The sequence below is a fragment of the Lonchura striata genome, chromosome 8 (assembly GCF_050655825.1).
Source record: "Lonchura striata isolate lonStrDom1 chromosome 8, ASM5065582v1, whole genome shotgun sequence".
NCBI lineage: Eukaryota > Metazoa > Chordata > Aves > Passeriformes > Estrildidae > Lonchura > Lonchura striata.
In genome coordinates, this window is record NC_140710.1 from 9,888,412 (window position 1) to 9,906,750 (window position 18,339).

Below are 18,339 nucleotides of genomic sequence, written 5' to 3' on the forward strand. Positions count from 1 at the left end.
GACACTTGCTGTAGGATGTATCACTTCCTGGGGAGGGTGCTCCATTTTAGACTGTTGGACTGCAGGGCCTGATCCAGCATCACTGTATCCCTCCGTGTTTGTGTCCAGAGGGGCTGGCCGTGGTGAAGGGACTGTTCAGCTCGTGGTGCTGGCAAGAGATGGGGCTCCAGGGCAAGTTAGAGGGGTGCCTGAGCCATCTGACCATTCTTGCTTGTTCCCAGGGGACATGCTGCGCCTACGCACGGTGCTGGAGGCCATCCAGAAAAACATCCACTCCTCCTCCTTGATCTTCAAGCTGGCTCAGGATGCATTCAAGATTGCTACGCCAGCCGACAGCAACTCTGACACGACACTGCTCAATGTGGCGCTGGAACTGGGGCTTCAGGTGATAATGCTGGGGATGCTGGTGGCCCTTCTGTCCCTCTTGCTGTGGTAGCCGTGCTGCTTATGGTCTTCCACCAAGCAAGGTGTCCCATGTGGATGGAGCTCGTTGATCCCTGCATGGTCCTGAGCAAGGGACCACAGCCCTAGGAAGCCCCTGTGCTCACTGTGGTTTGGGTGGAGGTGAGGTAGTGCCAGGTAGTTGGTAGCCAGTTGAACCAGAGGGATTTTTGGGGACCACTGCTCTTTTGGGTGGCCTCACTAGAGCCCTGCAAGGCAGCCAGTCACCCCAAGTTTGCCTCGCAGGTGATGCGCATGACCCTGTCCACGCTCAACTGGCGGCGGCGGGAGATGGTGAGGTGGCTGGTGACATGTGCTACCGAAGTGGGTGAGTTCATATGCGCTGGGGGATCTGGCCTGCATGCAGTGGGAGCAGGGTTGGGCATGGAGATCCTTGGGTCATGTCTACCCCTGAGCATCTGACTTCTCCTGAGTCTCCTATTTCTTCTTGGGTAACTGAATTTACCTCAGAGCACCAGTTGGCAGGGTTGGGACTGCAGCCGGTTTTGAGACTTGAATGGGTTCCCTGTACCTGGCCCAGGCCAGTGGTGGTCTCTGGCCTCTGCCTGTCCCCCTCTGCCTTGTCCCTCTTGGGGCAGAGGCAGCATCTCAGCGCTGCTGTGGGCTGGTTTTGCCCTGTCTCCAGGTTTCACAGGAGCTCCATGGATATGCTGTGACCACAATGTTTTCTTGCAGGAGTGAGGGCCCTGGTGAGCATCCTGCAGAGCTGGTACTCACTGTTCACTCCCACGGAAGCCACCAGCATTGTGGCGGCCACAGTGATGTCCCACAACACCATCCTGCGCCTGAGCCTGGACTACCCACAGCGGGAAGAGCTAGCCAGCTGTGCCCGCACCCTGGCCCTGCAGTGCGCCATGAAGGACCCTCAGAACTGCGCCCTGTCTGCCCTGACCCTCTGCGAGAAGGACCACATCGCCTTCGAGACCGCCTACCAGATCGTCATTGACGCCGCCTCCACTGGCATGACCTACACCCAGCTCTTCACCATCGCCCGCTACATGGAGCACCGGGGCTACCCACTCCGAGCCTTCAAACTGGCCTCACTGGCCATGACACATCTCAACCTGGCCTACAACCAGGACACGCACCCAGCCATCAATGATGTGCTCTGGGCCTGCGCCTTGAGCCACTCTCTGGGCAAAAATGAGCTGGCAGCCATCATCCCGCTGGTGGTGAAGAGCGTGCACTGTGCCACAGTGCTCTCGGACATCCTTCGCCGCTGCACCATGACGGCGCCAGGGCTGGCCGGCATCCCTGGGCGCAGGAACTCGGGGAAGCTGATGTCCACTGACAAAGCCCCCCTGCGGCAGCTGCTGGACGCGACGATAAGCGCCTACATCAACACCACCCACTCCCGGCTCACCCACATCAGCCCACGGCACTATGGGGAGTTCATCGAGTTCCTCAGCAAGGCCAGGGAGACCTTCCTCCTGGCACAGGACGGGCACATACAGTTCGCCCAATTCATTGACAATCTTAAACAAATCTACAAAGGCAAGAAAAAACTGATGCTGCTGGTGCGAGAACGGTTTGGGTGAGCCCCGGCTCCTGCCATGCTCACTGGCAGGGTCTGGCCGCAGCACGGGGACTCGGGAGAGAAGAAGGAAGGAAAGTGGAGATCAGCTTCCCCCCATCGGCAGAGGCTGCTCTGTTCTGGTCTTCTATTTCTTTTTTTTGTTTGTTTGTTTTCTTTTTTTTTCTTTTTTTTTTTTTTTTCTTTTAGTGTTACTCTTTCTTGGATTTAACCATTTCACACACTGAGAGGATCCAGAGATTCCTTGGGCACAAACCAAAAGGCAACCACGGGGAAAAAGGATGGTTTACTCAGCCCCCTGCCCTCCCTTGCCAATACCAAAAGCTAACCTGGAAATCTAATACCTCTTTCCTGAAGGATGTGGTCACTGGAGGGATACGAAGGTTGCAAAGTGAAAAATCTTTAAAATTATGTGGGGAATTTAATGAAACAAAACAAAAAAAAAAAAAAGGAAAAAAAAGCAAGCAAAGAAACCTGCGACACTAGAACCTCATGCGTCACCAAAAGCGATGGCTTTGCAGAGCGCTTCTCCCGCCCGCCCGAGACATGCAAACTCCTCTATTTGTGAAGATACTTCAATAAAAACAAGTAAAAGTAACTGTTCTCAGGGATTGCTTACTAAAAGTAACACAAAAAAAAAAGCATTTATGATACTGTAAATACTATAGTATATGTGTCAATTATTAAATTGTAAAGTTATAATTATTTATAATTCTGTCTTTTATTTGGGGGATACTTGAAATTGTTGTGGGCTGGGGCGATTATTTTTATTATTGCTATTATTATTATTGTTATTATTATTAAAACTATTATTTAAAAAACCCACATAAAACCACAGACAAAAAGAGGAGGAGGCACACGAACATTTCTCAGGTTCCCATGGCATCATCAGCAGCAAGAAGGGTGTGGGGGGGAGGCGAACATCTACTCGACTCACAGCCCTGGGACGGACGGATGGACAGACGGACGGAGGAGCAGCAGCCCAGCAAAGGAAGGAACTCGGGGCGATGCTCACTCGGACACACGCAGATGCTGGCGATGGAGGACTCAGCCCATCGCAGGGCAGGTGCAGGGTGTGAGTGCCTGGGCGGGCACCAGGGCTGCCGGCTCCGGGGGAGGGAGGGGCAGCCGCGTCACCTTCCTGCACCATTCCCAGCTCCGTGGTGCAGCCAGCGCTCGGCCCTTCCCAGTTCACCTGGTGCTGGGGGCACACTCCAGCTCCGGGCTAGTGGCTCTTCAGTTTTGGTTCATTTCTTTGCCAGCAGGTTGGGAGGGCTGGGGGGCCAAGGCCAGTCTGGATGATGACTTGTAGTTAGAGGATGTGCGCTAGTTATCTGCTGTCTGGTTTAATTTTTTGGCAAGTGACTTGTGTCCGCGCTCTGGCCAGGAACCCAATTGTACTCGGTCTGTGTCGCCACCGAAATAGCGGTCTTCAACCAGTCTCTTTTTTTCCTTCCCTTTTTTTTTTGCGTGCGTGCGTGTATGTGTGTGTGCGACCTCTTCATCTGATGTTTAATAATAAAAGGGATGAACATTCCTGCCTGTGTCTCTCCTGCCTTTCTCTGAAGTCAGCGGGTGTCACCACACTTGTGCAGAGCAGTCTCAGCCCCCTGTGGTAGCCAGCTCCTGTGCTCTGAAGAGGGGGACAGAGCAGGGACAAGGCACCCCAGTTGCTTCTGGGTGCAGCTCCCTGCCATCTACAATGTTAGCAGGTCCTTGCCCATACCAGAGACATGACCCTATTCATGCCAGCTAGACCAACGTTTCTCCGTGTCTTGATCCGTCCTGCCGCCAACCTGAACCACAGTGAGTGTGCTGCAGTGTGGAATGGGGTGGCAAGGACTTGCAACTCAGGGTTCCTGGGCTGCTTTTTGCAGGGTTTGCTGAGCCCCAGGCAAGCTTGGATCAGAGGAGATGGGGAGGTGTGCATGGGGGAACACTCTAGGACCAGGGGGTGAGCCTAAGGAGGCTTTGGGAGCTGGAGGAGGAGGGCCGTGGTGCCTTTGTTACCATCCCAGCCAGTGTGGCAGGGTGCTGGTGGTGCTGTGTCAGAGCTTCTCCTGCCATTTTGCCAGCTGTCTCCCAGGTGAGTTCTGCTGGCTCTCACAGCCCCTTCAGACTACCCTGGGTTGAGGACACATTGCCCATTTCAACCTGAGCAGGACTGTGGGACAGCTGATGCTGAGTCTCTGCCAGTGGTGGGCTGTGAGCCCCAAGCGACCAGGCTGTGACCCTGCCAGCCTCAGGCAGCCCACCTTCCCTAGCAGGGCTGAGCACATCCATCCTCAGGAGATGGCTGTTGTGTCCCGGGCTCACATCCTCTGTTGTAAGCATGGGCACTGGCAGCCTGGCAGGGAGAGGCATCCTCCACAATTTGCTGCCATTGCTGTTTCCCCATTTTGACCTGCTGGATGGAGCTCAGGGGCTCCCCCTCACCACACATGCTCCTCTAGCAGCCTGCCATGACTTCCCCTCTCCGGGGTGTACAGTTCCCCATCCCCCCAGCCAGAGCTACACGGCTGCTGCAGAGAAGAAGGTCCTGGTTTAATGCTGCAGCCCAGCCTCGAGTGAGCCCTGTGACAACACGGTCACTGTGCCCAAACCAGAGTCCTGTGCCCAGGGCCCCAGGCTCAGCTGTGCTTGTTTATATGACGGGAATGAGCATGCACAGCTTCCACAAAAGCACCCACATGTTCAGGGTTCATGTCAGGGTAGAGGCCATGGCCCAGGTTGGCAATATAGCGTTGGGTGCCAAAACTCTCCAGCATCTTCTTCACCAGCTCGCCAATCTTCTCCTGTAGGTATGGTAGGAAACCACGTGTCAGACAAATCCACTCAGGGTATTTCACCCTCACCAGTCCCCCTCAGCTAGCCTGAGGGGATGTTGGGACATGAGCCAGTGCTGTGGGTAGAAGGCCTTTAGCACAGGCTAGAACTAGCCCTAGTTGCTGGCAGTAGCCATAGCTCACCTTGGGTGCATAGAGAGCACACGGATCCAGGTTCCCTTGCAGGGTGACATCTTTTCCTATCTGTGCACTGCAGCAGGAAGGAAGCAGGTGAGTTGCTGCATGTGGTAGAGAGACTGAGAGCAGCCAGGTGCCTGCAGCCCCTGCCACAGGACTCCCAGGAGCCCTCAGCACAGCCTTTAGAAGCTGTGCCATGGTGGCCCAACTATCCCCACCTTTGGAGCAGCAATGTCCAGGCCTGGGATGCTTCAGGGCAGAAGAGGAGGTCAGAGTACCTGGTCTGGGATCCTGCCCAGACACCTGAGCCCTGAGTCAGACTCTTACCGAGCTTCTTGGGGCCGGATGGTCCAGTCAAGACCAACGACCTCGTAACCAGCGTGGGCCAGGTCACGCAGGGCATAGTGTGCATCCTTGGCAAAGATGATCTGGGGAGAGAGGAGATGGGCAGCAACTGCTGTGGCTCAGATCCCTCTCCACAGGCTGGACTGAGGGAAGCAGGTACCAGGGGATGCACCCCTCTCCAGCAGCACCCAGATGTCAGGGTCAATCCAGGCAGCCCTGACTCACCATGGGCACCAGGGGTAGTGCCTCCTCCTTCAGCTTGCTCTTGACAGCCTGGGCAATGCCCCGGATGTAAGGCAGGGCGAAGTCCTGAAACAGCTCTGGGCCCAGATGCCCTGCATGGGACTCAAACAGCTGGAGCGCCTGCCAGGGACACAGAATCCTTTAGGCTGGAAAAGACCTTTAAGATTATTGAGTCTAACAACCAAGCACTGCCAAATCCACCAGTAAAGCATGTCCCCAGGTGCCACATCTACTTGTCTATCAAATGCTTCTAGGGATGGTGATTCAACCACTTTCCCATGGGACTGGGAGAGCAGCAACTCAGTCCCTCCTCCTCCTTCCAGATGCTGGATCCTCTCTGCTCCCTATCCCCAGTTTCTGCCTTCCATCTTAGCCCTGTCCCCATTGCCCCAGGACACACCTGCGCTCCAGCAGCCACCTGCCCCACCAGGTAGTCAATGATAACGTCAGCCAGCAGGCGTAGCAGACGGTGGCTTGCCTCGGGGTGACGGTAGAGCCAGCTCTTGGCCTTGGCCATTGTAGTGGAGCCACCACCTTCAATCATGTAGGACATGAGCGTCCACTGTGGGAAGGAGTGAAAAGAGTAACGGAGATGAAAGAAGACACGAAGTCCCACTCACAGTGCTGAAGGTAGGACCTGTGAGCAACCCAGACCTGGGGCACAGCTGCTCCTGCACTGAATGCCTCCTGTTATGTGCCCATTTAGCACCCACAGCTGGGGGTGCCATAGCTGGTCTCACCCCAAGAGAGCAGAGGAGCCCATCAGGAAAACCCACACAGAAGAGCCATGCCACTTACCGGTGCCCCCGAGAAACCGATGAGGGGCACCTTGCCCTCAAGGCTGTGTCGTGTCAGTGTGATGGCCTGGAAGACATAACCTAACTCTGAGGTGACATCCACCTTCTGTCTCAGTTTCAGCAGATCCTCCACCTCCTTCAGGGGCTCTGTGAACGTAGGTCCTTTGCCAGGGACCATGACAACCTCCATGCCCAGCGCCTGGGGACGGGAGAATGGAGAAGCAGGAATGGATTCCGCCCTGTTACCAGCTGCTGTTCCCTGTGGCATTGGCCATGGTTCTTACCTGGGGCACCACCAAGATGTCAGAGAAGATGATGGCAGCATCCAGAGGGAATCGTCTCAGTGGCTGCACAGAGGAAGAGGCCACATTAGTGAGGGGTTGCAACTGCCTTCCCATGGAGGACCTGGTCAAGCACATGAGGCAGTGGAGTCCCCAAGGGCTGCACAATTTACTGAGGCCATCCAGGATGGTCAGAATCAAAGTTTCTCCCCATCCCCATCTGGGCAGACAGAGGGGGACACACGGACCCCTGAGTGATGCTCACCTGCAGAGTCAGCTCACAGCACAATTTGGGGCTCCGGCAAGTAGCAAAGAAATCCTGTGATGCCCGTGTCTCCCGAAACTCTACAAGGAACCACCACAAAGGTTACGGGGTGTTTGCTGAGGTCCCCTGGCTACCCCCCGCATGCCTCCACCACTCACCTGGCAGGTAGCGGCCGGCCTGCCGCATGCACCACACCGGGGTGTGCTCCGTCTCCTCCCCGCGCGCCGCTCGCAGGAACGTGTCGTTCTTCAGCCTGGGGAAGCCTTTGGGGCTGCGGAGCACAGAGCAGGTACAGGGTGTCACCCACGAGGGGTCTGGGTGCCCTGCCAGGCCCCCACGACTGGGGCATTGGGTGACAGAGTAGGCGGCTCGTCCCCACTCCCTGACCGCAGAGGAGGCTTGCGGCCGGCTGTGACAAATGTGATAAATTCTCCCCACCACAGCCCAGGACTTCTTCCCGCTGAGGGCCATCGGGAGAGAGGCGGTGCGCTGCCCAGGGCCCAGAGATTAAGTTATCGGGGCCAGCAGCTGCTCCCGCCCGGAGAGATGTGGGGCGAGCGGGGCAGGCGGTCCTGCACTGCCCCCGGTCTGTGCCACGCGTCCCCAGCCTCCGCTGTGGGGCTGCTGGGGTCCGGCCTGCACCGGCGAGGGGGACCCCGGAAACCGCGGGGCCTATGGAAACAAAATCCCGAAAACCTCCATGTGGGACCAAGGACTCAACCAGCACACCAGCGGCCCTGCTGATCCTTCCCAGTGCAGATCACCCCGCTGCCTGCCCGCCCGGAGCTCCTCCAGTGACCCACTCCTGGACTCCTGTGCCAGCACCACGATCCCAGGGCCACTCCAGTGTCCCCAGTACAGGATCTCAGCGCCAAAGCACTATCCCCACTGCTCCCAGTGCCAGACCGCCGTTCCCAGAGGCACACCAGCATCCCCCGTGCAGGCGCCGAAACACGGCCCCGTTACCACACCAGGAAGAAAGGCAGGCCTGCCCGGTCCCGTTACTCACAGGAGCCGCTCGCCACCCTCCATGCTCCTGAGCTGCTCCCCGACCCCTCCGTTGCCTCACGACGCGGCGCGGTTCGCCCCGTCCCGCCCCCGTCCCGCCCCCGTCCCGCCCCGTCGGCGCTGCCATCTCGACGTAGTCCCGCCTCTCTCCCGCCGCCATCTTTCCCCGCCCACCGCCCGGCTTCCCGTCCCTCCGTGCGCTGCCATCTTGCCCCGCTCCTTGCTCCTCTGTACGTTGCACGGGGGCCGCCATCTTGCTCTACGTCCGCCCCGCCGGGCGCCGCCATCTTGCCTGTCGGCAGGCGGGGTTCGCCGTAAACCGGAGCGGAGCCGGTGGCCGGAGCGCGATGAGGGCGGGCGGGGAAGCGCCGCACCAGGTGCTGGGCCGGCTGCGGTTCCTGCTGCAGTGCAGCGAGTGCTTCCGCCGCGCCCGGGCGCTGCCCGCCGCGCTCTGCTACGTGCCGCGGGAGGTGCAGTACAAGATCTGCAAGGACCCCGCGGCCGCCGCGGCCGCCGCCGCCCGCAGCCTGCTCAGCGTGTGGGACAGCCCGGGGCCGGCGCGGGGCGGCAAGCGGGCGGCGAGGGCCACCATCGAGGTGCGGAAGGGCGGCTGCCTGCGCGCCACCGGCGAGGAGTACTGCAACAGCGCCGGGCTCTGGGTCAAGCTCAGCAAGGTAACGCGGGTGCGGCGGCCCGCGAAGGGCCCGGCCCGGCCGCGCCTGACCGCCGGCTGTCCCCACAGGAGCAGCTGGAGGAGTACCGGAGCGGCTGCGATCTGGAGGAGGGATGGGTGCTGGTGTGCAAACATGCCGATGGCGGGGACCGGCTGGTGCCCGTGGAGTCCACGGAGCGGATCCAGCGGCAGCAGCAGCTGTTCGGGGTGGATTACAAGCCTGTCATCAGGTGCGGGGCCGCCGCGGTGTCCCGCTGGGTCCCCGGGAGCGCGGAGCTGCTCACCTCGGTGCGGCCTCGGGATGCCTCCCCACGGTCCCTCCTGACTTGGGCTAGGGAACCCCCGGCCTGCTTGGACAGGTTTCATGGAAGTGAGGCAAGAGGGATGCCGGATGTGGAGTGAATTGGGTTTGACTCGGGCACTGTGCTTGTCGCACGCCCGGCGGGGTGTGGAAGGAGTAGACATGGTTGGAAAGGAATGGGCAACAGATGATGCTGGAGGTGATGAAGCATGGAGCACGGTGGGCTTTAAACCCAAATCTTCCCCTTGCAACTACTCCTCAATCACCAACTTCTTGTTCCTCCTGGGGTGTTCTCACTCCACTTCTCTGTGTTTCAGATGGGAGCAGGTGGTGGATCTGACATATTCCCTGCGCCTCGGAGCAAAGCCCAGGGCCATGGAGCAGGATGAGGCTGCAGTCGAGAAGCTTCGGTATGAACTGTTTCCTGGCTTCTGCTGTGGTGGGGGACAAGCTCCAGTCTCTTGTGACTGCCCAGACAGCCGTCTCCTGCAGACCTGGGGGAGAGGGGGGAAGACAGGCAGCTCTGCACAGCACAGTCTTGTCCTAGATATGCCTGCAAAAAGCAGGAAACTGAGTAAGGCGAGCAGGATGTGAACCTTCCTTTTTTGACCCATTAGCCTGGCTGCCTCTGGCTCTCCAGACCCAGTAATCACTTTTCCCTGCTAGGTTTGTGCCCCCAACATGGACTTACGAATGTGATGAGGACTTGGTGCATTTCCTGTATGACCACATTGGGAAGGAGGATGAGAACTTGGGCAGTGTTAAGCAGTACGTGGACAGCATTGATGTCTCGTCCTACACGGTGGGTTAAAGGGACAAGGCTACATCTGACCCACTGTGCCATGGGGCTGGGGAGCATGGATAGTGCTTGCTGTTCTGCTCTGGCCTGGACTGCACTCTGCTTGAGGATGTGGGAGTAAAACCTGGGGAGTATCATGCAGCATGTTGTATGATGTGGCCCCTGGAGGGATGGTGGTTTGAGAAGCCAGTGCTAATATTACCTGCAAAGCTGATGTCTGTGGGGGGTTTGATGCTCTGTGTGTGACCTCAGAGCACCTTGGAGGGTCAACCCCAGTGTCCTGTGTGCTCTGCACTCCTGGTGTCTACCCACAGCAAAGGGAACAGGCCAATGTGATACCCTGTGACACTAAGATTCATGATGAAAGTAACCACTAAAGAGAAGTTAATCCTACACTCATCTGATTTTCCTTCCATTCATTTGCCCTCTTCCAGGAGGATTTCAATGTGTCATGCCTGACCGACAGCCATGCCGACACATACTGGGAGAGTGATGGGTCCCAGGGCCAGCACTGGGTGCGGCTCAACATGAAGAAAGGCACCATTGTCAAGTGAGTCATCTCTGTCTGCTCTACATGCTGGCTAGTGACTGGGACAAGCTTTGCCACTCCCTCTGCCTGAGTGTCATGGCCCAAATTTGCCCTTCGCTCCCCCTGCCCCTCAGTGCTCTGAGCTTGAAGTGGTTTTAGATTTGTCACAGGTACCTGGGAATCACAGCTTGGTAACAACATGACCAAGTGATGAGATGGATGTTCAGATGCAATTGCCTTCTCCTTAATGTCCTGCTTCCTTTTGCAGGAAGCTGCTGCTGACAGTGGATACCACTGATGAGAACTTCATGCCCAAGCGGGTTGCTGTGTATGGGGGTGAGGGGGACAATCTGAAGAAACTGAATGACGTCGGCATTGATGAGTGAGTGGGTGGAAGTGCACAGGGTGTCATGGCTCTTGCAGGGGCCCAAGCTGCTGAACAGTGGCCTTAAGAAGTCATGCAGTACAAGCCAGGCTCGCTGGGATTTGGGTTCACTCTGCCTACAATAGCATGGTACAGTCATCAGGGCTCTCCTCATCCGATTGTGGGACACATCAGAATCATGGTACCTGGACCTGAGTCACCGGCAGGTTCAGGCATTCAGCTGTAATTGTAAGCAAGAATTGAGTTCTTGCCATAGGCTCCCATTTCAAACTGTCTTCCCTTACAAGTGTCCTAGTGGATTTTGGCAGGATAAGTGAGGTAACATCCCTTTAATCCTCATCTGTTCTGTGTTTGCAGGAGTTATATTGGGGATGTGTGCATCCTTGAGGACATGACAACACACCTACCTGTCATAGAGATCCGGATTGTGGAGTGCAGAGGTAGGGCTGGCTGTTGTGGCCACATCCATAATGCATGTGTAAAATACTGTACATCAAGAATTTGTTCTGTGACTTGTACTTCTTCTCCCTGTGGGCTGTTTTAGATGAGATTCAAAAGAGCCATGGGAAACTCCTTGGAGATCTGAAGTTTTGCAAGTTCTCAGCTTTCAGCCTATCTTTCTCTGCCTCCAATTATTTAATTATTTTTCTCCTGTAAATGCCCTGCTTCTTCTTCACAGAGGTATTTGAAGCTCTCAGTGCCCAGCACCAGAGCTGGTGGAGCTGGTACTTTCCTACTGTTTTTGCTTATAGACCTCCTACACTTCATTTAAGGCTTGCTTTCTTGTGATCTTGGCATATGATCCATGGTCTTCCTTGGCAGATGATGGGATTGATGTTCGTATCCGAGGCATCAAAATCAAATCCTCTCGACAGAGGGACCTGGGGCTCAGTGCTGACATGTTCCAGTTGCCCAATTTGGTGCGTTACCCTCGCCTAGAAGGGACTGACCCTGACCTGCTGTACCGACGTGCTGTGCTCATTCAAAGGTACTGTGTGGAGGGGAGCAGACAGGTGCCACTGCCTGCAGGAATTGATGCCATCTCCAACATGTACATGGCTAGAAGCTGTAAAACTATGATACTCCTCTTGAGACAGATGTTCTGGACACTGGAGAAAATAGCACTCATGTGGGAACAAAGTGGGCTCTCTGGAATGGCTCCCTTATACTTTCTGAGGAGTCCTGTAGCTCAAGTTTAGTGTCTTGTGTGTCACGAGCACAACATATCTGTGCAGTGTCGTTGGCAGGTACATGCAGAGTCACTTGTAAGGAATGCAAAATCCATGCAGTGTCCAGGGAGTGGGAATTTATTACCAAAAGCTCCATTATGTAAAAAACTATGCTGGGTTTGGTTTGGATCAGTTATTTTTCTGCTTGTGTTCAGGAGTGTATGGTCTGGAACAGACTTGTATAAATCCCCATCACTTCTTGTTTCAATACCTTCTTCTTTGGGATTTAGGTTCATCAAGCTCCTGGACAGTGTCCTGCATCACTTGGTGCCAGCCTGGGACCACACTGTTGGCACGTTCAGCAAACTCAAGGTGAGCAGTTTGCTCTGGTTCTTGTTGGGTCCTTAGTCTGGTAGGGTGATGGTGCTCGTGCTGTGGCAAGGGAGGCAGCCAGGGCATGTTGCCTTTAAAGCAGCTGGAGAGAAATACTTTCCTGAGCTCAAGTCACTAACACTGTGAAAGGTGATATTGTTTATTTTCCTGCTAAACTGCTGATGTAGAAGCATGTAGCTGTGGGCTAACAAGTGGACTCAAACCAGAACATTTCACCCTCAAAGGGACTTGGATCATAGCTGCACTGGGCATGCAAGTTGGATCCACATCCCCTCCAAGATCTTAGCCCAGGACGCTCTGTTCCTGCGCTGCCTGCCAGCAGCTTTGAGCTGGCTTGTCCAAACATTAAGGCATTTACCAGTAACATTCTTCCTGGCTTTAATAAGCTTTTGCTTTTCATCCTTTACATAGTGCTGAGTTCATCCCTCCAGCTGTCTGTTTTCCTTATATCGTCTCCAAGAATATATACGCTGGACATTACCAGGATAGCCCTATTCTGTGTATTTCCAGGCCTAATGTCAGAAAGCACTGTAATTCCTGTGCCAGGTCAACACGGACCAAAAGCATTTGAAGATTTTTATTTGTTTAGAGAAGCTGGCTTTGATTATAACTAAAAAGGATAGTTAGACCAATGTTCTGGTGAGAATGAGGGTGAAGGAGACTCTAAGCAACAGTGGAGTGTTAGCATCAGATGACAACTGATGGATTGAGGACTGAGCTTATTACCTCCCTTAAGCCAGTATGCAGAATCTTTCAGAGGCAGAGGGGGAGCAAATACTGTCAATGAGAATGTGTCTGTGTAGGAAGGCCCTGGGAAAGGGAGAAACCTGGAGCTGTGATGGCTTCAATAGAAAGTAGGTGACACGTGCATCCCTGTTGGCAGCACATCAAGCAGTTCTTGCTGCTGTCCAAGAAGCGCACAGCTCTCATTACCCAGTGTCTGAAGGACTCAGAGACCAGCAAGCCCAACTTCATGCCAAGGCTCTACATTAACCGACGCCTGGCCATGGAGCACCGGGACAACCCTGCCTTGGACCCCAGCTGCAAGAACGCTGTCTTCACCCAGGTACTGTCCCTGCTGCTCTGGGGAGAGTGGGGAATCCCAAAATCAAAATGATCTGCATTAAGATGAGTGGAAAAGAGAGCTTGGAGCTGGAGACAGACTTCAAGGCTTCTTCACGTGCCTGACAGGCTCTATAATTACAATCTGCTGATGGTCCCATAAGGAATAACATCTAGGAGCGATTTAGGACCTCTGAGTTGAAATCTGTACTCTATCCTGGCTGCTCTCTGTGGCATGTTGTTAGTGGAGAGTGTAACAATCCTCTTGCACTAAAAATGTAGCAAAGAATTCTTGTGTGACAGTATTCAAGTAGCTGCATAGTGTTCTGTGTCATGGTTTTACAGCAATGCTGATCTTCCTGTGTGCATTCTCTCCCAACCTCCAACAGATCTGGGGCTCTGTGCATGCACAAACACCCCAAACTGCTGTGAGACTTGATGTGTTTGATGTACCTGCCTTCATGTGGCACCAGTTCCCCTGGGAAGGGGATACCAGCCTTGATTGTCTCTGCTTGTTGCAGGTATATGAAGGCCTGAAACCCTCAGACAAGTTTGAAAAGCCTCTAGATTATAGGTAAGCAGTGTCTTGGGAAGGGAAGGCACCATGCAGTGCTGGGAGCTGTGTCCTGTTACAGCGGGGTGTTTGGGAAGCCCATGTCCTGTACTCTGGAGAGGGTTTGTTGGGACCTGTTCCCCAAGGTGTCACCTCCGTACTGAGGATGCAGCTGTCTCTGGAGATAAAGATCTTGTCTTGTCCTAAACTCAGACTGCTCCACCCTAGTCTCTGATGTCTCTGCTGTGCCTGTCCCAGCACCTCCTTGGCTTTGAGCAGCACCTCAGGTGATGCCTGGTTCTCCACAGGTGGCCGTTGCGTTATGACCAGTGGTGGGAGTGCAAATTTATTGCAGAGGGCATCATCGACCAAGGTAGGGGCTGCAGGAGGTCGGAGCTCCTCTGGAGCAATTGGGAGCTGATGAGGTGACTGTTGCTGTAGGTGCTTTTGTTTGGTTCCAGTGTTAATTTCCGTGGAGGAGAGAGGGAAGGCAGGTTGCCTTGTCCTGCCACCTCTGGCTGTTTGCTGGGAGGGGGACCAAACTGGACCAAACTTCCATTAATCATTAACAGCAGCCTTATGAAACCAGTGATCCTTCTGGCTGTTCTCCACAGGCGAGGCAGGGATGTTATTTCTCTTGTCTTACTTTCTCTAGTGCCATAAGGTTCTAAGAGGAGCCTTCTGCTCAACTGAGGGCCAGGTTGGACCAGAAATCCTCACCTTTGCTCCGTAACTCTGAGGATCAGCACATGGGGAGTTCACATCACTAAGAATGCCCTTCTTTTGGGGTTGCAGGTGGTGGTTTTCGGGACAGCCTAGCAGACATGTCAGAGGAGCTGTGCCCCAGCTCAGCAGACACCCCTGTGCCTCTGCCCTTCTTCGTGCGCACATCCAACCAGGTGCTGTGCATCGGGATGTTTAGGGCAAGCCCTTCCATGCCTGGCAATGTAGCACTGTCCCTGTCCCCTTGCATGCCAGGGACATACCTACTTTAAGCTTTTCTTTATGAGGGGTTGGGTAGTTTGCTTTGTGGCATTTCATTTTAGAATATGCTGGCAAGTGCCTGGATACCAGTCTGTCACTGGGAATATTGCCAAAGGGGATGGGGGGTTTAGTCTGCTTCTGCTGTGAAAAGTGCCCAGAGGCCTGGCAGGAGTAGTTTGTGGTGTTTCATGCTGTGCTGAAATTATGATGTGGAGTTTTGCCTCTCAATCTTACAGGGTAATGGCACTGGAGAAGCTAGGGACATGTATGTCCCCAACCCCTCTTGTAAAGACTTCCCAAAGTACGAGTGGATTGGGCAGATCATGGGAGCAGCTCTGAGGGGCAAGGAGTTTCTGGTAAGTTTTCAACCCCATCCCTCTAAGAAGATTTTTTTTTTATAGCCCTCTCCTGCAGCCTAACAGGATCATGGAAAGGCTCTGTGGTCACATACTGGGAAAGAGGTTTTTGGGCCCAAGCAGTTTGGAGAACTCACAGCCTAAGATTTGGGGAATGATGCTGAGAGCTTGGGAGATAGTATTTGCTCTCTACTCAACTATGATGAGTTCTGCATGTAGAGGGGGAAGTAGGGAAGCCTCTTTCTGTCTGTATTGTTGAGTCCTATCTTTCTCTTTGGGGAGGTCTTATTTTGACACAGACTCAATAAAATCTCTTTTCTTCTTCAGGTCCTGGCTCTTCCTGGCTTTGTATGGAAACAATTAACAGGGGAGGAGGTCAGCTGGAGTAAAGACTTCCCTGCTGTGGATTCTGTGTTGGTGAGAGGGACTGGGAGGCTGTGCCTATCCTATTCCTTGTGACACTCAGCAAGGTGCTGATCTGTGTCCCTGTCCTCATGTACTTGCTTCCTCCTGTGATATGTCAAATAAACACAACAAAGGGTAGCTTTTAGCTGTAAGCACCAAATGCTCTTATAGAGATGCAGCCATGCTGACTGCTGTTTCAAGCATGCAATAGCCCAGCATCTGCTAAACAGCTTTAGGGCAGCATATCCCATGTTGTGTCACTGTCACTTGTCTGGAAAGCGAGAAGATGAGAACTTGGGCACATCACTGCTCCCTGGTCATCTCTCTAACATGCACTTACTTGGTGCCTGGACAGGTGAAGCTCCTGGAGGTGATGGAAGTCATGGATAAAGACACCTTTGAGTTCAAATTTGGGAATGAGCTGACCTACACAACGGTGCTGAGTGACCAGTGCATGGTGGAGCTGATCCCCAATGGCAGCAACACTGCTGTGCGCTACGAGGACCGCAAGGAGTTCATCCGCCTGGTGCAAAAGGCTCGGCTGGAGGAGAGCAAGGAGCAGGTGACACTGTCCCACCCTGTGGCTGGTCATTGCCTCGCAGAGACCTGCCCCCCAGCCTGTTTCTGGTAAAATGCACCGTGGTTAGTGTCCCTGTGCTCATTAGGGCAATGGTATCCAACCCTTTCAGTGGGGTCCTGGAGCCTATGGAGCTGCTGAGAAGCAAAATGGCTTCTAGTAGCACAAGTGATAGGGGATTTTATTCCCAGCTCAGACACAGGCTTTCTGAATGAACAGGGTTGCATTCCTTGTTCTGTCCTGTTCCTTGAAGCTACTTGGAGCACGTGCTGAGCAGTCACATGGCTTGAATCCAGTAGAGTCCGTAGGCTCAACCATGAGTCAGGGAAATGGGCAAGACATGCTGCTTACCTGTCTTGTCTCCATTTCAGATCATGGCCATGCAGGCTGGGCTGCTGAAGGTGGTGCCCCAAGCTGTTCTTGACCTCCTTACATGGCAGGAGCTGGAAAAAAAGGTCTGTGGAGACCCTGAAGTCACAGTGGATGCCCTGAAGAAGCTCAGTAAGTGAAGGGCTTTGCTGAAAACTCTTCCTGAAAGCAAGACTGTCTTCTGTCTGTGCTAGCACAAGAAGTGTGGGAGGCCAGTATTAGCCTTTCTTACATTGAGAATACAGTCCTGTGTCCTTCTTGCCTTTAGCTGGGTGCTCATGGTGACAGGAGTGTCCTTTGACTCCATCCTGGGCTTCATGGTAGAGGCTGGGGCATCCCTAGGCTGCCAGTACCTGAGCCCCTGTGAAGCTGAAATGTGGATCTGGCTGTGCTTCCTGGGGTTGCTCCTTGGGTCTATGTGGTCACACCCTGCAGGCAACCACTGCCAAAGAGGGAGGAGTTCAGATCTTTATTAAACTTTTTTTCTGTATCCTTTGTGACAGCCCGGTTTGAGGACTTTGAGCCACAGGATACCCGTGTTCAGTACTTCTGGGAAGCACTCAATAACTTCACTAATGGTGAGCAATTTGCTTTGTCCATGCATACCTCATGCCATGACAGCTCCTGCCTGCTGGCTGGGAGCTGGAGGGAAGCCACTCAAGGAAAGCAAGCAGCTAGGCTGAAGGGACTGCTTGCTAGTGCTGGGGGTACCTAGAAGCAGCTGTACTGCATCTCACATCCCTCTAGGGTTTCCTGATGTCTGGTTTTCCTTCACAGAGGATCGCAGCCGCTTCCTCAGATTTGTCACTGGCAGAAGTCGCCTTCCAGCACGGATCTACATCTATCCAGACAAGATGGGGTAAGTCCATTCTTCTGTAGGAAGGCTGACAGATCCCACACCAAAGGAGTGGGTTGTCTGGGCTGTCTGCCTCTCTGGCCTGCTGGTTCTAACCAGTTTGTCACCTTCTCCCCAGCTCAGAGACAACAGATGCTTTGCCAGAGTCATCCACCTGCTCCAGCACTCTCTTCTTGCCGAACTATGCCACGTAAGTTTTGGTGCTTCCCTGTGTCTGGAGGACTGTGTGTGGTCTCTCTTAACCTTGGTGCTGACCCATTGGGCTCATCACTTTGCCACACTCATATCCCCTGCCTGTCCCACGTGGCTGCTGAGTTTCTCTGTGTGAGCCCCTGCTGAAGCATATACTCCATTTCAGAAAACATCTTGTCCTCTCAACTGGTGAATGCAGCAATGGCAGCTTCTCCTTACCTTTTGTTTTTTTTCCTTCCTGCCATCCCTAGAGCCAAGGTGTGTGAAGAGAAGTTGCGCTATGCTGCCTATAACTGCGTGGCCATTGACACAGATATGAGTCCGTGGGAAGAGTGATGTTGCAGCCTGACCAAGCAGCATGGATGATTGTTCAAGGAAACCATGCAGTGGGAAGCATTCCCTTGTCCCCACGGGATGTGTATATATAATAAATATATGGGTGTGAATCCTGGCTCCCAGCAGTTGACATGAACGGTTGGGTCTTCAACAGGGTGGGAGCTAGCTTGGATTGTAAATGTGATTGCCATGATGGAACCCTGGCTGAGCCCTTATGCATCAGAAAGGTCTGGTAGGCTTTTGTAATGAGTTTCTTCTCCACATCCTCTTGTAGCTCCACAATGCACACTCCTTCCAGGCTGCACTTTACTCAAAAAAAAGTGAGGTAAGGAGACAAAGCTGCACAGCAGCTTACAGCACAGGACAGAGAGCTGTGAGCTGCTGCTGAGCCTATGGGATGGCCAAGACGCGCCGTGTGTGCTGACCATGCTCTGTTCCTGCTCTCACATGAGAGAATTCATCTAGGATTAGATCATTCATCTAGGATTAAGAAGAATGGGGC

General features: G+C 54.1%; 3 protein-coding genes across 6 annotated transcripts in view; 2 read left to right on the forward strand and 1 right to left on the reverse strand.

Annotated features, from left to right (window-relative positions):
• Nucleotides 1-3,533, forward strand: part of ZSWIM5 (zinc finger SWIM-type containing 5) — a 97,019-nt gene extending 93,486 nt beyond the window's left edge. For both annotated transcript variants that reach the window (XM_077785369.2, XM_085586290.1), the window contains exons 12-14: nucleotides 222-385; nucleotides 688-769; nucleotides 1,138-3,533. In XM_077785369.2, coding sequence (XP_077641495.1) covers nucleotides 222-385; nucleotides 688-769; nucleotides 1,138-2,000 — 1,109 coding nt within the window. In that variant the 3' untranslated portion in view covers nucleotides 2,001-3,533. The remainder of the gene's footprint in view (nucleotides 1-221; nucleotides 386-687; nucleotides 770-1,137) is intronic.
• UROD (uroporphyrinogen decarboxylase) lies at nucleotides 2,699-7,967 on the reverse strand. Of its 2 annotated transcripts, none has more exons than XM_021528495.3 (10): nucleotides 7,900-7,967; nucleotides 7,049-7,161; nucleotides 6,891-6,970; nucleotides 6,629-6,691; nucleotides 6,346-6,543; nucleotides 5,948-6,109; nucleotides 5,530-5,667; nucleotides 5,287-5,387; nucleotides 4,966-5,032; nucleotides 2,699-4,791 (listed from the first exon to the last, which is right to left on the reverse strand). In XM_021528495.3, the coding sequence occupies exons 1-10, from the start codon at nucleotides 7,920-7,922 to the stop codon at nucleotides 4,627-4,629; spliced, it is 1,110 nt and encodes a 369-aa protein (XP_021384170.3). In that variant the 5' UTR covers nucleotides 7,923-7,967; the 3' UTR covers nucleotides 2,699-4,626. The 2 variants fall into 2 exon arrangements, with proteins under 2 accessions (XP_021384170.3, XP_085442420.1); XM_085586294.1 differs by having other exon boundaries at nucleotides 6,629-6,749.
• Nucleotides 7,968-8,192: 225 nt separating this feature from the next.
• Nucleotides 8,193-17,947, forward strand: HECTD3 (HECT domain E3 ubiquitin protein ligase 3). Of its 2 annotated transcripts, XM_021528481.4 has the most exons (21): nucleotides 8,193-8,572; nucleotides 8,641-8,801; nucleotides 9,190-9,282; nucleotides 9,539-9,674; nucleotides 10,106-10,221; nucleotides 10,469-10,582; nucleotides 10,943-11,025; nucleotides 11,408-11,573; nucleotides 12,045-12,126; nucleotides 13,031-13,213; nucleotides 13,731-13,783; nucleotides 14,071-14,135; nucleotides 14,558-14,661; nucleotides 14,983-15,102; nucleotides 15,430-15,519; nucleotides 15,863-16,069; nucleotides 16,456-16,585; nucleotides 16,957-17,031; nucleotides 17,231-17,312; nucleotides 17,428-17,499; nucleotides 17,753-17,947. In XM_021528481.4, exons 1-21 carry the CDS (start codon nucleotides 8,246-8,248, stop codon nucleotides 17,835-17,837), a joined length of 2,544 nt encoding a protein of 847 aa, XP_021384156.1. In that variant the 5' UTR covers nucleotides 8,193-8,245; the 3' UTR covers nucleotides 17,838-17,947. The 2 variants fall into 2 exon arrangements, with proteins under 2 accessions (XP_021384156.1, XP_085442418.1); XM_085586292.1 differs by lacking the exon at nucleotides 8,641-8,801 and having other exon boundaries at nucleotides 8,256-8,572.
• Nucleotides 17,948-18,339: the final 392 nt, after the last annotated feature.

Bases quoted from the DNA above. Each gene is read 5' to 3' on its own strand.
- UROD (XM_021528495.3), bottom strand. From the start codon at position 7,922: ATGGAGGGTGGCGAGCGGCTCCT. The intron at 5,388-5,529 runs GTGAGTCAGGGC...CTCTCTCCCCAG, and splicing joins CACTACCCCTGGTGCCCATG to ATCATCTTTGCCAAGGATGC. The intron at 4,792-4,965 runs GTGAGCTATGGC...CCATACCTACAG, and splicing joins GTGCTCTCTATGCACCCAAG to GAGAAGATTGGCGAGCTGGT.
- HECTD3 (XM_021528481.4), top strand. From the start codon at position 8,246: ATGAGGGCGGGCGGGGAAGCGCCGCACCAGGTGCTGGGCCGGCTGCGG. The intron at 14,136-14,557 runs GTAGGGGCTGCA...TTGGGGTTGCAG, and splicing joins AGAGGGCATCATCGACCAAG to GTGGTGGTTTTCGGGACAGC. The intron at 16,070-16,455 runs GTGACACTGTCC...TCTCCATTTCAG, and splicing joins TGGAGGAGAGCAAGGAGCAG to ATCATGGCCATGCAGGCTGG.